We start from the raw sequence: 15037 nt of genomic DNA, 5'->3' as shown, positions 1-15037 counted from the left end.
AGCTGACAGGAACCAGGCCTGCAGTGTATATATAGATACTTGCATGAAGGAGGATTTAAATACTGGGTTAAAATAATATAGCATGTCAGATATGCTATTAAATCATGCATTTTGGAGAAGTGAATTAAGAGGCTGTTGAATGTAGGGTGAAGTATGACTACATTAATAATCTCCATGCCTATCCTTGCATGCTCCATGAAGTGGCTCCCTTTATATGCAGGGTACCAATTGTCACAGTGCCTGTAGACATCACGTCAATAGAATCATGACCAGAACATAGATCTAATAGTTACTAGTTAGAATCACCCTGTAAATGACACCCAAAAAAATCTACATTTCATTGAAACTTTAGATATAGGGATTTACATCTTTACGTGAAATTGATAGGGGTGTGTAGCATCTGTGCTTTTAAAATTTCATAAAAGCTTTTATTTCATATTCTGAGGGAAAAGGTGACTGCTGTGTTAACTTGGCTCCCAAGCAAGCAACCACACCTGTTCTTGATGGCCAGTTATAGAGTGGAGCCATAGTGGTTCTTGAGCTGAGTGGAGGCTCCTCTAGACAGCAGGTACTTCACCATGTCCAGCTTGCCTTTCTCACAGTCCTTGTGAAGAGGAGTGTTGCCATAGTCTCCACAGGTTGAAGAGTGTTGTCATAGTCTCCACAGGGTGAAGAGTGTTTCCATAGTCTCCACAGGGTGAAGAGTGTTGCCATAGTCTCCACAGGGTGAAGAGTGTTGCCATAGTCTCCACAGGGTGAAGTGTTGCCATAGTCTCCACAGGGTGAAGAGCGTTGTCATAGTCTCCACAGGGTGAAGTGTTGCCATAGTCTCCACAGGGTGAAGAGTGTTGCCAAAGTCTCCACAGGGTGAAGTGTTGCCATAGTCTCCACAGGTTGAAGAGTGTTGCCATAGTCTCAACAGGGTGAAGTGTTGCCATAGTCTCCACAGGTTGAAGAGTGTTGCCATAGTCTCCACAGTTCATGTCTATCTGAGGGGGGACCGCCAGATAATGTTGGAAGGGTAGTCTCTGGATGTCTAAGCATGTGGATCAGTGTGTTTATTTGAAACATATATAATAGTGAGTAACAGTAAGTCGTCTTAAGATTGCATTACCCTCTCTAGGATCTTCTGAAATGTTTTGAATCATGTTTTATTTAATGAGTCTAAAATACGTAGGCTACTTATTATATTTTATTATACACAACAATTTCTGCATACATGTAAAAGTGTACAAAGCAGTTGCCGTAATTTGGTCTTCAGCCTACACATAGCTAAAGAAATGGAGCCATAAAACAAGTCAAAGCTACAAATGATTCTACCACTAGGTGGTAGAATATGCACACAAAATGTACTTAGGTCAAGGTGAGAAAAAAATGTGATCCCATTACGTAGTACATGAATTGTATGATGTCAATTCTAATACTTAAAAGGGTTATTTCCCACTCAGGACTGAATGGGCATGGTGAGGACCATCTGAAGAGAGGGAAATGAAAAATAAAAAGGTTTATGTAAAATATCAATAGCCTACATGCATGATTAATGGAAACATTATTCAATTGAATTATGATGTACACACGATTTTTGTTTTGATGAACTTAAATATACGATGTTTGTGCGTTTTATCGATTGATCGGGCAAAAGTGTACCTGGGTTTTGGAGGACTTCAAAGCGAACCGTGCTATAGTGGACAGAAAGATGAGAATCCCAGACACACAGAGCGAGCACGTGAGCAGTAACGCCTCCAAACCTTGTATTTGATCCTGAGGATCAGACAGTAGAAGGAAACTTGTAAAACATACAAACACACGTGCAAACACACGAAGGGGGTTGCTTTGTAAGCAGCAACATTTTGGTTGGCCCCACCAAATCTCACTCCAAGGTTTCTGGAGAAGTTGGAAGCCCTGAAGATATATCATTTACCTCCTGGTATGTCTGCCATTTGTTTTGTCCTTTACGATACAGGATTGTGTTAGAATATGCAATGAAGGCGCTTCTTTGGAGTGAGGATACCAGAATACCAATAAGGGTTACCACATACATGGCCAAACACACCGTCACCTGCAGAGATAAGAGAGATTTAATAAAACGAGAGATAAGATAATAAGATGAGATAATAATAACGGAGATAAGAACATTGGGAACACTGAAAAGAAGCTACTTCAAGGTAATCTCATTAGCATAATATCGGATACTGTACAGATCATTTAGGATGTAATGTATGTTGTTAGTGGTGAAACTAAAACTAATCGAAATGGTGATTGGCCCAGATAACTACATGTAAACTTACCGTTTTCTTTGAGGGATGCATCTCAGTGTAGATGGAGAGGATTCCACAAGTGATGAACTAGTAGAAAAACACATAACTCTTATTTAGCCCTAACTAAATAGCAAGTTAGCCTTCTTTTTGTCTTTTTTGTTACACTCTTACAAAACAAAAAAAGGTTTGGACAACAAACACAGCCTCATCTGGACTACAAAACCATCACCACACTGGCCTATCACTGTTCCATGTGCTGTCCCTGGTGTACTCTACCAGGGCTCCCTCCCAGAAAGGGATGTAGATGAAGCTGGAGTTAAAGTTGTCTGCCTTCAACAGCCCAATACCCATCTGCAGCTCTGCACAGCCAAGTATCAGGATTGCAATCTGAAGTCAGTGAAATGGAAAGAGAGGACACAACATAATAGAGCATAATAGATGTTGTAAAATAGATTAAGCTAGTCCCTCCCCAACCCCCCTCCCCCCCCCTCCTCTTCTTACATAACGATTGCAAATGCTAGTCAAAGAATCCAGTTCTATCATTAGAGATAATACACATTTGACATAGCTGGTTCCTCTCACCCCAAGACATTTAGGTTCTCCTCTGATGAAACGATGGAGGGGCTTGTTCCCCATCACGGTTTTGTTGACCTGTGTTGCCCCCTCTCCATCCCCCCGTGTTCCTGTTGCCTCTGCTGCTGTGACCTCCATGGTAATACACAAAACACTACCAAAAGGCAAAATAGGTTGCTGTTTTTCTGTTATGAAGTCCAGGGTAGGATCATATCTAAACTGACACTTGTTGATAAGGCAAAATGATGCATTATTGTTTAGTATGTTATGATTCATTATTGAGCAATTAATTACTACGCTTATTGATTAATACAGATTTGTTATACCATGTTGAATAGACAATATTTTCTACATGAAGTAGTGTCGCAGATTCCAAAACAAGAAACATAAGTTAGCTGTTATGAAAGCAACAAAAACTACACAACAATTAAATGTTAGCTAGGAAAGCAGTAGAGAAAAGTAATTAAGAGCAAACGGCGAACCCACCCTTTTTCCAAAGTTCTGCAGAGAAAAATATGTGCGTGAGAAACCAAGGGGAAGGGATGAATTTAGGAGGGGGTGGGGAAAAATGTTAGAGAAGGAGCAAGACCCTTCGAGTGCAATTTGAGATTTGTGAGGTCCAAAAGAAATGTGGGCGGGTTTATGTTGTCTGGGAGGAAGTGAGGACACTTCTGAGAATGCATCTGTGTGGGCTAACAACACCACCTCCTCTCAGAGGGAAAGAGGGGAAAGAAAGTATGTGTTTGTGTGTGATAAAGAGAAGGACTACAATCGGGGCAGAGGAACAGCTGCAAGCTCAACAAAACAGACAAGAAAGGATTCAAACATCGCTTCTCTTGAATCTTTATTGTAGCACTGAAAGTGTGGATCATTTCAATAAGTTGTTTGTTGTGAAGTAATATGTTTTAAGAAATAAGAAAATCACAAATCTTTCCTTTATGTGGTGTACGTATATGGACATCATTGTTACTATCGCTTGCTGTGTAGGCCAAAATGCATGTGGTTGTAAAACAACGAATGGTGTGTATATGTAAACATGACATTCCTATTTTATGATGTCACATATACATTCAACAAACCCCACAGTGAATGGTAGAATGTGATTAACTAAAGAAAAAAACAAGTGACAAACTACACAAAACATCAGAACATGACAACATTAGTACAAAGCTGATACAACAGTTAGACGATACATTCCTCTCCGGGTGCACATATCCTAATGTTACTTTGAAATACACAAATAAACAACGAAAATCATTTGAATCCTGCAACACCACTTGTCAGGTTTTGCCTACTCAACACTCAGGGTCATCGGGGTTGATAAAGCCATGTGGAGCAGGCTCTCAGTTTCACCCAGTACCATCTCCCACACCCTGACACCGGACCCCAAATGCCAGATCTCAGATGCTGGCCCCAAGATGACATCTCACTCCAGGGTCAGACTGGGCTCTGGTATGTGAATAAGGTCCACTCTTACACTGTACCTCTCCATCTAGAAACACACAAGCACCACTAGTACCATGTTCATTCACATGATAAAATCATAGCCCTTTTGTTTCAAATGGTGGAGTTGGAGGTAGGGGGGGGCTGTAATGGTGTTAACTCAGGCATGAACTTTCCACTGTAATTGCTATCTGCCTGGCAGACAGGACCAAACTGGCAGGATATTAATGTTTCTGGACAGCCTTATCCACCTGTTCCACCCTCTACCCCTAACCCCTCTGAAATAGTCTTCCGTCCTCTCTTCCAGAGTGTAACTTTTATGGCCCTCTGACATATTGTAAGTGTAAGATAATTCCTCACTGCACCTCTCCACCCCGGCCAAGCTGTGCTGTGCCATGTGCTAATGGTAACAAGCTTTCTACTGTCATACAAACTCTTCGGCTTGATTTATACTTCTACACTACCTGATCTACATATTCAGCACAATAAATCACCTAAACACTCTTTTAACAACCTACTTTTAATATCGTACTGACAGAACTACTTCCCATTCATTTATCTTTGATGATCATTTAAAAGTTGCAGAACAAATCATTTTCATTGCAGTGATGATGGTCCCTGAGTTTCTGTGAGAAATCTCTGCCGGGCCCAGATATTAATCTGCTTGGGTGCCACAAGAGTCCTAGCCCCCAATTTCCCCCCGCCCACGCCACAATCAAATAGCCCTCACATTCCATTTACATTAATCAGACAAAACAATCGCGACAAATCTCTACAAAAATGGACTGTACCCATTACAAAACCACAACACAAATCTCCCTGATTTCAAAGATTCAACGTTGAAAAAGCTTTATTGTCACGCTTCTTGCAGGTGACATTCTTCCTTTCGCTACCACGGCTTCCACCTCCGTTCGCCCCCTCTCGTTAGTTGAACTGGGAGAGGAAGTAGGCCAGGTCGTAGTGGGGGGGGCAGTGGAGCCCCAGTCCCTGGCACAGGGCCAGCAGACGTTGGCGAGCGTGGGCGGCGCTGTGGTCGTCTCTCACCCCGACGTTACAGAATGGCTCCTCGTACTCTCCGGAGATGAGCTCGTCCTCGGCCGCAAACTCGTTGAGGCACAGCGCCCCCTCCTGGTGGAGCCGGCGCAGGCGCTCGGGGCTGGCCGTGCCTCGCAGCGCCTGGAGGTGCTGGGACACAACGCACATCACCCCAGCGTAGTGGCCCCGCGCCGGGAGCCCCGTGGCCGAGGGCAGCCGGGGGCGCAGGCCGCAGGCCACCATGAAGGAGGCGAGGAGGATGTCGACGGCGTACAGCTGCCGTATCCAGTCGCGGAGGTAGAAGCCCCCCATGCGGGCGTTGATCTCGATGAGGCGCGGGCCGCGCTCTGTCATCTTCAGCTCCACGTTGTAGACCCCGTCGCGCAGGCCGCAGCCCAGGCAGGCGTGGTGCGCCGCGCGGATCAGCTGCGCGCACTTGTCCGGGGCCAGGCCCGAGGGCATCTGGGCGGTCGTTTCCGTGAAGAGGGGCGCCCGGGTGGGGCCGTTGTCGGACACGAAGGCCCCCTCCAGGCAGCCGTCGAACAGGAGCACGTCCACGTCGTGCTCCGTGCCTCCCACGTACTCCATCAGGGTCATGGCGTTGCCCCAGCCCAGCCCGATGCCGGGATAGTCCGTCTCCTCCCGCAGGTCCCCGGCGATGCGCTCAAAGTGAGCCAGGCTCTCCGCCCGGGAGTTTACCTTCCTGACGCCCACCGCCCCGGCTCCGTACTCCAACTTCAGCACGGCGGGGAACCTGACCGCCCCCGGTCCTGGCTCTGCCTCCCCAGGTTGGGTGGTCCCTCCCTGGGCGGCCTTCTCCAGATCCAGGGCGCTTTCCACGTGAGCGCAGGGCACGGCGTAGGAGCTTGGGGAGGGAGAGAAAAGCAGAGGGGATTGACAGACAGGAACGGAGTGGGACTGCGTGGAGACGGCGGGGGGGCAGGATGAGCGGAAGAGAGGGTGAGCGTTGTCGGTTTTGTCCAGAAAGAGGTCGCCCCTGTCGAAGTCGGCCATGGCTCTCATGCTGTTCCCCTCCATGTTGACCATGTCGTGGAGTGCTCTGCGTCCTCGCTCTCTCTCCCTTGTCTCCAGACCATCCGCCTGGCCGGACAGCAGCTCATCTGGGGCTGGATGGACCCCCTTGGACTTCACCAGACCCATCAGGTGCTGGTGGGTGCGGCTCTTCTCCTTGGCGATGCGGACGGCCTCAGGGGGTGGGCCTCGGAGGCCGAGCCTTTCGCAGACTAGCGCCGTCAGGACCACGCATTCGTCCCAGAAACACACACAACCATCGGGGTGCAGCCCAGAGGACGTCAGCCAATCACAGATGCGGGTGCAGTTCTGGTCGTCCCGACGATGTTCTGGGAGGTCCGGCAAGGTAAGGAAGTGATCGACCAATTGGGAGGCAAAATGGGTGGGGTCGTTGTCCACTAACAGGATCTAATTGAGAGAGAGAGGGTTGGCTAGACATAAAGCACCTTTAAAATCGCTTCTCACAGCTCCGCTGATTTTACTGAGAGAATGAATAAGCATGTCTGGCACACACGACAGCACTTGCTATTCTACGCCGTGCACGCATTTAGTGGTTTTGAATGGAGAGCTCCATCACCTTGAGTTTGTAGCGCTGGGCTTGCTCCCAGATGAACTTCTTACTGTGGGCTCCGGCCCCCACCACCAGCACCGTCCTGCCCTGCATCAGGTACACGTAGGAGCGGGTGAAAGGGGTGAGGAGGAGGGTGCCCTGGCACCCCTCTGTCCCTCTGCCGCACCCCTCCAGCTCTGGGAAGGAGGACTGGAGGCAGAGGGTGGGGTGGAGGCCCAGAACCACCGGCTTCAGGAAAGGGCCGTTAACGGTGAATAGAATGTCCACTCCTGTTCCAATGATACATACAGGAAAAGGTAGCATATATAAATAAATCTTATAATAATAATAATAATATGTTTAATTTATATAACGCCTTTCCAGAGCTCAAGGACGCTATACAATAGCAATACAATGACACATAAACAATCATGGACAAACACAAAATGTGAAAAGCAATGAGCAATCAAACACAGAAAAATGAAATACACAGTACAGATAGTACAGTCACTGAGAAATATGCATAATAACCGATTAGGACAGATAACATTGAGAAAACAGATACGTTTTTGATTGAGATTTGAACTCGGAGATGGATGTGATGCTGCGAAGAGTCAGAGGGTGTGAGTTATATATTTAGATGTAACATGTCTTAAAGTATTGTTACCAGTATGCATGTAAAACAGCATACACTAACAGCACACAGTAAAACAACCAAAAACACATTACCTATCATGTCGGTCTGAGCCCCTGTCCCACCGCGACACTGTTGGGACATCCCCGATTCAGTTTCCATGACGACTCGGAGGCAAGCCAGGGCGCTGTCGGTTGCTATGCGACAGAGAGAAACGGCCAGGGCGGGGTCGGTAAAACCGCACTCCGAAAGGGTGGTCTCCAGAGACTGAGACAGGGAGTGACTGTGAGAAAGAGGGGTGTCGGACGCACCCACTTTGCACACCAACTGAGAGAGAGATAGAGAGAGAGAGAGAAAGAGAGATAGAGAGAGAAAGAGAGAGAAATGGACACAGATCGTCAGGGACACATCGTTATTCCAGGCGTGTGTTCTGTCCTGATCTCCTTCGTCTTTTGTCCTGCTCTCCTGCTTCCTCATGTCACTCCTCCCACCACCTCCCCTTCACTCTATGCCTTCCGCCAGACCTCCTCCTCTCCCTCTATCTCACCTTGTAGAGGAGAGGTACGTCCTGAGGGGAGCGAGTGACGATGGCACACAGTCTGAAGACCAGGTCAGGGACCTGGGGACTGCAGTCTGACACACAGAGACAACAACAACCTCACCATGACCACTCAAACTAGGTTTGGAGCTGAATTTCATTCATAGCACCCTTCATTCATAAAGCCCAGCCCAGCCCCCCCCCCCCCCCCCCCACCTCCATATAAATGCAGCTTTGGAGCTCTAGAACACGCACGGTGAGCATAAACACGCATAAAAACCATGCTTGACACCCAAACCCCCCCACAACCTCCGCATCTTCCGTCCTTGCTAAAGCCCTTACCGGTGTACTGCTCCCAGGTCCGGCCCTCAACTCGAAACCCAGGCTTCAGAGGGGGGATGCAGGCCTCCAGCAGCACAGCCTCTCCAGGGAGCAGCTGGGGCAGCAGCTGGCCAACACGGGCCAGCACCTCCTCCCTGGAGCTCCTAGACAGGAAGACAGGGGGTGCAGCCGAACCTTCTGCATCACAGGCAAACCTGCCTCCGCTGCATCGAAGGACCACCTTGATAATACCATGTTGGATGAGATGGTTAAGCGTTAGCCATTAGCACGCTAAAACAACTACTGTATGTTGGCCTGCCTGATTGAGGTTCCCCCGGCCGTGTTTTGATGTTGTGGGTTTGAGAAATGGTGGAACGTTTCCCATATAAGTTTTGTCTGTCGCTATATAGGCATACAAGTCCGCTATGGGTCGATAACACTTAAGCCGAAGCCCAAACAGGCTGGACACACAATACGTACCCTGTCTGACTGCATGAAACTGTCAGACTCCAGGAAGGACTCCACCTTGAACCTGACAGAGTTCACCTCTTCCACTCCCATTTCCAGGTGTACCACCTCCACCCCTCCCGTTCTGCCCTCCTCTATGCCCATCTGCCCAGGGGGTATCAGGAGGGCCAGGGTAGGTGGGCACATGATGTTGGCCTTCTGCAGCAGAACCCTGGTAACCAGGACATCTCTCCAGCACCTCCCCAGGGTTCCGGAACCTCCAGCCGGGCAGTCCGTCTCCCGGGTCATATCCTCCTCCGCCCACGGGTCACATGACAGGAAGTATGTGACCTTGCGAGGGGGGTTGAAGTTAGAGAGGAAAGTGCGTCCCCCGAGGTCAAAGGTGACAGCCTTGTGGACCAGGAGGGAGGAGGATGCACGGGAGAGCCAGGAGGGAGACAGACACAGCAGGGCGTCTCCTGGAGGGGCAAAGAGAGAGGGAGAGGGAGGGAGAGAGAGAGAGAGAGAGAGAGAGAGAGAGAGAGAGAGAGAGAGAGAGAGAGAGAGAGAGAGAGAGAGAGAGAGAGAGAGAGAGGGGGATAGAGAGAGAGAGAGAGAGAGAGAGAGAGAGAGAGAGAGAGAGAGGGAGGGAGGGAGGGAGGGAGGGAGGGAGGGTGATTGATAGATTGATTGATTGATTGATTGATCAGAAATCACAAACAATGCAAACATCAACCCTATAAAACCCTGCAGCCTCCAAATGATTAGCAAATGTTTCCTTCTAAAACTAGCACTGGTATCCTATAGTATTACCCCCCAGCAAATCATTTAATAACACCACTTGCTGAATTAGCAGGAGAGGGAAAGAAACGTCACTGTTCTTATTACATGTGATGTACACACATGTATATAGTAAATATGAGGACAAACATTTCAGAAGAAAACACTAGTTGCGAGGGAGTTCTACCTACTACTGAACTCCAAAGTTTTCAACTGTTATTGGTCATAACACAAGAGGGTGAAAGAGAAGATATTTATGTATAAATAGAGTCAGGGACATTCTCATTTAAATGTCACCATTCAGTGACTATCAGCTTTCCATCAAACATGATTTGTCTAAAGGTCAGGATTAGGTAGGCCTACAGACACGATTCTCTACTGTAAAATGATGGTGTTGTGGAGGCAACTGCAGATATAGTGCTAGGGTCGCCCTTGGCAGTGATGGTTCCTCATGCAGTAAGTGCTTTTCTGTTACGCACCAAAACTCAACACCTGTCAGCCACTACGGCTACAAAGTATAAACTGATTTTTGACTCAAAGTAAGATTATGATTCATAGATGCCCCCCACTAGTTCTATTGATTGGTGAAAGTTCTATTGATTGGTGAAAGTTCTATTGATTAGTGAATAATGTAAGTACACAGGAAATCCTCCACAGTGTTAAGATTAGTGATAGCACAGATCTACTAAATCGACTATTGATTACAGACTTCATACAGCCTAATTTGGGTTGGGGTTTTATCGAAGATGAAAATATACGTTTCACTGACAGGTAGAAGGCATCAGGCAATGTCAGGCTTACAAAACCAGAGGGACTTCCAAAGAACTTCTTGAACTGAGAACTTTACGAACTTCCTGTTTGTGTCATGTATGCATCATATTGTCTGCGTCCGTATTTTGCGAGTATTAACAACCAGTGGCGTATTATATGTTCATTTTTTTCCCCAACTACAAGAGCACCTGTTGTGGTTTTTAACAGCTAATGATCTCCTTCACATATGTAAAGTTGGTGGGGGTTTGTTACCTGGACTTCTTTGTCCAGCCTCCAGCAGCAGAGACAGGTAGGGGAGGGGGGAGCCCAGAACACAAACACACAGCTCAGAGTGACTCACACCTGGGGGGAGAAAATCATTCATTATACATATCATCGTTATTGTAATGTGTTTTGGGGGGGGGGAATTGGGGTTCAAATGTCATTTCAAGTGAGTCTTTCATGGGTATATGTTTTATAATGTTTGTGAACCCCTAATCTAAGATTTATATTGTTGTGTGGTAAAACATTTGAATATGAATTTGGAATTCAAACCTGGGACCTGAAGATCTGCAGTCAAATGATGAATGAATGCTCTACCACTGAGTAATGTATTCCTTTATGATATGATGAAATGCTTGATTTTCATATTTCCTTAACAGTGATGCAACCAGCACGAGTATTAAAAACAGACAGACTTTATTTTTCTATGTTAACACAAAAGTTGATTTTGACTGAATAGTGTTCCCTTGACTTGTGTAGTCACTTCAGGAAATACAACCTTTAGCATAACTATCTATTCCTCCAAAATTTCACAATGTTGTTACACTTTATTCCACTTGACTCTGCAGAACGGGGCCTTACCCTGTGGCAGGTCCAATGTTCCGGGCAGGTCAATCTCCTTCAGAGCCTTCTGTAGAGTTTGGAACAGTGCCCCCTCAGGGCTGGAGGAACATGCTGCCCTAGGACTTCCGACGCTCCCACAACCCTTGAGGGAAGAGGGGAGGCAGGACCTGGGAACCGTGCTGCTGGGGAGAGAGCTGAGAGAGAGCTGGAGGGGACAGAGAGAGGATGGGGAAGGGGAGGGTTTGCAGAGTGGATTAGCAATAGGCAGTAGCGTGGGGAGAGGGCAGGACCCCAAAAATACAGTGGAGAGGAAAGCATTAGGCATCAAAACGGAGCAAAAAAAATAAAACATTATAAATAAATGAACATAACTAAACTAACTATATCTTATTGTGGTGCTGGGTGTGGCTGTAACATGAATGCTCACCAGAGCTTGCCCTTTGCAAATGAACATGCAGTGTGACATCACACAAGGCCACAAGCAGTGCCGGTCCTTCCTATAGGCGACATAGGCAGCCGCCTAGGGCGGCATGAAGAGGGGGGCGGCAATTTCCCAAGTGCATCCATTTAAATGAACCCCCCCACTGTCCTTGAGTTTCAAACACACTACCAGCAGAGGGCACCAACCGCGCACGTCAGGTGTAGGTAAATCTTGCCTAGGGCGCCAAATGTGGTAGGACCGACACTGGCACATGCATTATTATTTACAACGTATCGCAACATTAACATGCATTAACATGCAGATCTGTGGCTTTGAGGATCAAATATTTACTACTGTCAATGCTATGCCACAGTAGTGCACCTTAGTAAATCCACTTACATAAAGTCATCATGCATATTAACTTCAGATCTGGGTTAGATAATTATTGACTTCCTTTAATAGCTACGCTGGCTTAAAGATAACTCACTAGGAGCAAACTAAAGGTGTGTGGGTGTGTGTTTGTGTACACATGAGTCTGTTTTGTTTCTGCTGATGACGTGATGGGATACAATACCTATTCCACTCTGTGTCCCTCACTTTGCCTCACCTTTCTATTGGCCCAACATTAGAAGTGTTTATATACTTCTGTGGACATTCCTGTCCTACTGTAACTAACCCACACCTGGGAGGTCAGCCAACAACTAAATGGGGGTCACAGTCATTTGAGACTCAAACCTGTGACCTTCTACAGCAGAGGTCAAGCATCTACTATCGGGGCAAGGACAAATTCCTTAAAGTTCCAAACAAATATTTGGATCTTATTCAAATTTTGACATGTTTCAAAAATATATATAATAATTCAAACAGCTTGGACTTTGAGATCCAAACCACAATATTTGCTACAATGCCACTATGACGTTTCTTGAAAAAGACATGCCCAGACAATAAAACAGTACATCTACAGTGGATTCCCAAGAAATGTTAAGTTATAAATACACACTGGCAAAGGCTATTACCCCTCCCGCTCTCTGTCGCATTCGCACACACACTCTCAGATTTACTTACACTATAACCTTCGTAAATCAGATGTGAGGCTATATTTAACACTAACTCACTCTCTCACTGACACAAATAAACATGTGGACAACAACACACATAAATGTAACTTCCCTATTACGACAATGAAATTGCAGAGGATTCGCTCTGTGACACCTCGTAACCTAACACACAGCTCCAGGTGAACCAGACTCTCTGGACATACATTTCTGTTCATTTCTCAGGCCCCCACCTGACCTGCCTTGTCAATCTCCGACTGACTTTCTCTGACAGACTCCACTGCCATTTATCTATTTGTCAGTAAACTTGACCACCTCTGACTTTTTTTTACAGATTAACATTTTACACATTTAATATTTACTAATCTATCCAGCTTTAAATTTAAACATGCATCTTTATCAACTTTTGGCAAAGTAGGTTATCAATGAAAGCAACTCTGCATTTAGCATGCACATCTACCTACAAAGTATTAATCTACCACCAGCAATTATGTACAGTTGTATTATTTTACATGCCCATCATTAACATGCAAACATTTAATAGAAAGTGTCCAACACTGAACTCACCATAGTGACTGCAGTGACCAAGTGGCAACCTGGAAATGACAGAGAGAAGGTTGGAAAAAAGAGGAAGGGAGGGAGGGAGAGAGAGAGAATATTACTTGGTGGGAGGGAGTATGAACATGAGGCTAATCATTAAAGAGTAACCAAACACCACCTAAACCTCTTTTCTGATTCATAGATCTGTGATTAAATACTCACGAATGGCTTAACTCGTCAACCCTGATCTTCATTTAGGCAAATCTTTACAAAAAAAAAACATTATTATTATTTGGTGGTAAATGTCTCAGTTCCATTTGCGGTTGGTCAAAAACTTTGGAATAGCTTCTTAGGCTTTTGTGTACGTGCCCTTTGGAGGTACTCTGACAGGGAGGGGTTGTGATTACTGGCCACTTTCGTGTATCATTTCGAGCATTTGAGGAAGCCCCTAAATTCATATTCATGTTAAATCTAAATGATGCAACTGTAGCCAGCAAATTCTAAACTCTTGGAATGTATAATATAATAATAATCATTTAAAATATATGGGGTTAACGTTTGCCATTTTGTGAGAAAATTAATCAAATGAATGACCGTTTTGTGTGTGTGTAACATTAATTGGTTTAACCTCTCTTCAGTATAAATACCGCACCCGCCCAAACTGTTACATGTTCGGTGGCCTAGCTTTTTAAAGTGCTGTTTATGAAAGATGGTTATTGCAATTAAGGCCAGTGGACTTTAGTTCTAACTCTGGAATGTGCAAGTGAGGCAGGAAGCGACCAGGGATGCGACCATTGTGTTTAAAACATAGTAGGCTACATGAAAATTTTTTGATTACAGGTGTAACAGGTTCTAAAAATTGTCTCACACAAGGAGCAAGCATGGAACTCATTCTGGTCATTCGGGCCTGCAGCACTGGAGCGAAGGACTAGGCTAGTATCAGTCAGGCTATCCTCCGGGCAGGCGACAAACCGTTGTTGCAGCCTGAACACCTGTGGCTAACCGTGATTTAGCAAGCTATGTTGTATATAGCTAGTCATACAATGCAGACTAACATGCGAGCACACTTGAGTACATTGAGCGGGCTTATACCTGCCGTTTAGAGTCAAGAGCCTGGCTAATGTGGTGGAGTAGTGAGTCCTGGTGAGTAGCTACACACTGAGCAAATGAGATTTGGAGGAACGGTTCCCGTACCAACAGTGGTGGATTTAGCAAATTGGGGGCCCAAGGCGAAGGTATGGGGCCCCCCCATCCCATCCTTAAAAGAGAACAAAACATTTTTTTACCGACTGAATGGTGGATAGGCAGGTAAAGCTAATCTAAGGGAAGTAAAGTAAAAACCTTCCCCTTTAAACCCTGCATACACTTCTTTACTCCAAAATGAAGATGGAAAGCAGAGAAAACACAAAGTGTAGCACTACACAAACTAATAGTCACAATGGAACCCAACAGAAAATAAGGTTTCAGACAATGCCCGTCTTTGCCAAAATGCCAGGAAAACCAGCACTGTTTATTCTTTTTTTAAGATCAATATCAATATAACCAGCAATACATTGATGTCTTATACAAACAGTCATATACTTAGCAAAACATCACAAACAGCCATATACTTAGCAAATATTGCCAAGATGAATAATTGACTTTGTGTGAGTGAGTGAGTGAGTGAGTGAGTGAGTGAGTGAGTGACTGAGTGACTGAGTGAGTGACTGAGTGAGTGAGTGAGGTTGCAATTGGCATTGCACTTGAGATTGACATTTCAAACATTCTACAAACAAACCTATGTACAAGATACAGGATATTGTAGTTAAGTGAAT

General features: G+C 45.7%; 2 protein-coding genes across 3 annotated transcripts; both read right to left on the bottom strand.

The window, feature by feature from the left end:
- Window positions 1-1173: 1173 nt before the first annotated feature.
- On the bottom strand, window positions 1174-3475 carry si:ch1073-291c23.2 (uncharacterized protein LOC799862 homolog). Of its 2 annotated transcripts, none has more exons than XM_062475780.1 (7): window positions 3318-3475; window positions 2841-2985; window positions 2535-2645; window positions 2289-2345; window positions 1922-2059; window positions 1648-1761; window positions 1174-1474 (listed from the first exon to the last, which is right to left on the bottom strand). In XM_062475780.1, the coding sequence occupies exons 2-7, from the start codon at window positions 2967-2969 to the stop codon at window positions 1445-1447; spliced, it is 579 nt and encodes a 192-aa protein (XP_062331764.1). In that variant the 5' UTR covers window positions 2970-2985; window positions 3318-3475; the 3' UTR covers window positions 1174-1444. The 2 variants fall into 2 exon arrangements, with proteins under 2 accessions (XP_062331764.1, XP_062331763.1); XM_062475779.1 differs by lacking the exon at window positions 3318-3475 and adding an exon at window positions 3158-3242.
- A 183-nt stretch (window positions 3476-3658) lies between these two features.
- Window positions 3659-13491, bottom strand: LOC134032017 (carnosine synthase 1-like). The gene is made up of 10 exons (XM_062475777.1): window positions 13446-13491; window positions 13251-13279; window positions 11226-11412; window positions 10635-10724; window positions 8865-9310; window positions 8406-8625; window positions 8073-8158; window positions 7621-7852; window positions 6919-7181; window positions 3659-6749 (listed from the first exon to the last, which is right to left on the bottom strand). The coding sequence occupies exons 2-10, from the start codon at window positions 13251-13253 to the stop codon at window positions 5199-5201; spliced, it is 3078 nt and encodes a 1025-aa protein (XP_062331761.1). The 5' UTR covers window positions 13254-13279; window positions 13446-13491; the 3' UTR covers window positions 3659-5198.
- Window positions 13492-15037: the final 1546 nt, after the last annotated feature.

This window comes from Osmerus eperlanus, chromosome 13 (assembly GCF_963692335.1).
Source record: "Osmerus eperlanus chromosome 13, fOsmEpe2.1, whole genome shotgun sequence".
Lineage (NCBI taxonomy): Eukaryota > Metazoa > Chordata > Actinopteri > Osmeriformes > Osmeridae > Osmerus > Osmerus eperlanus.
Note: the sequence above shows the minus strand (reverse complement) of the source record. Positions and strands in the feature narration are given on the sequence as shown.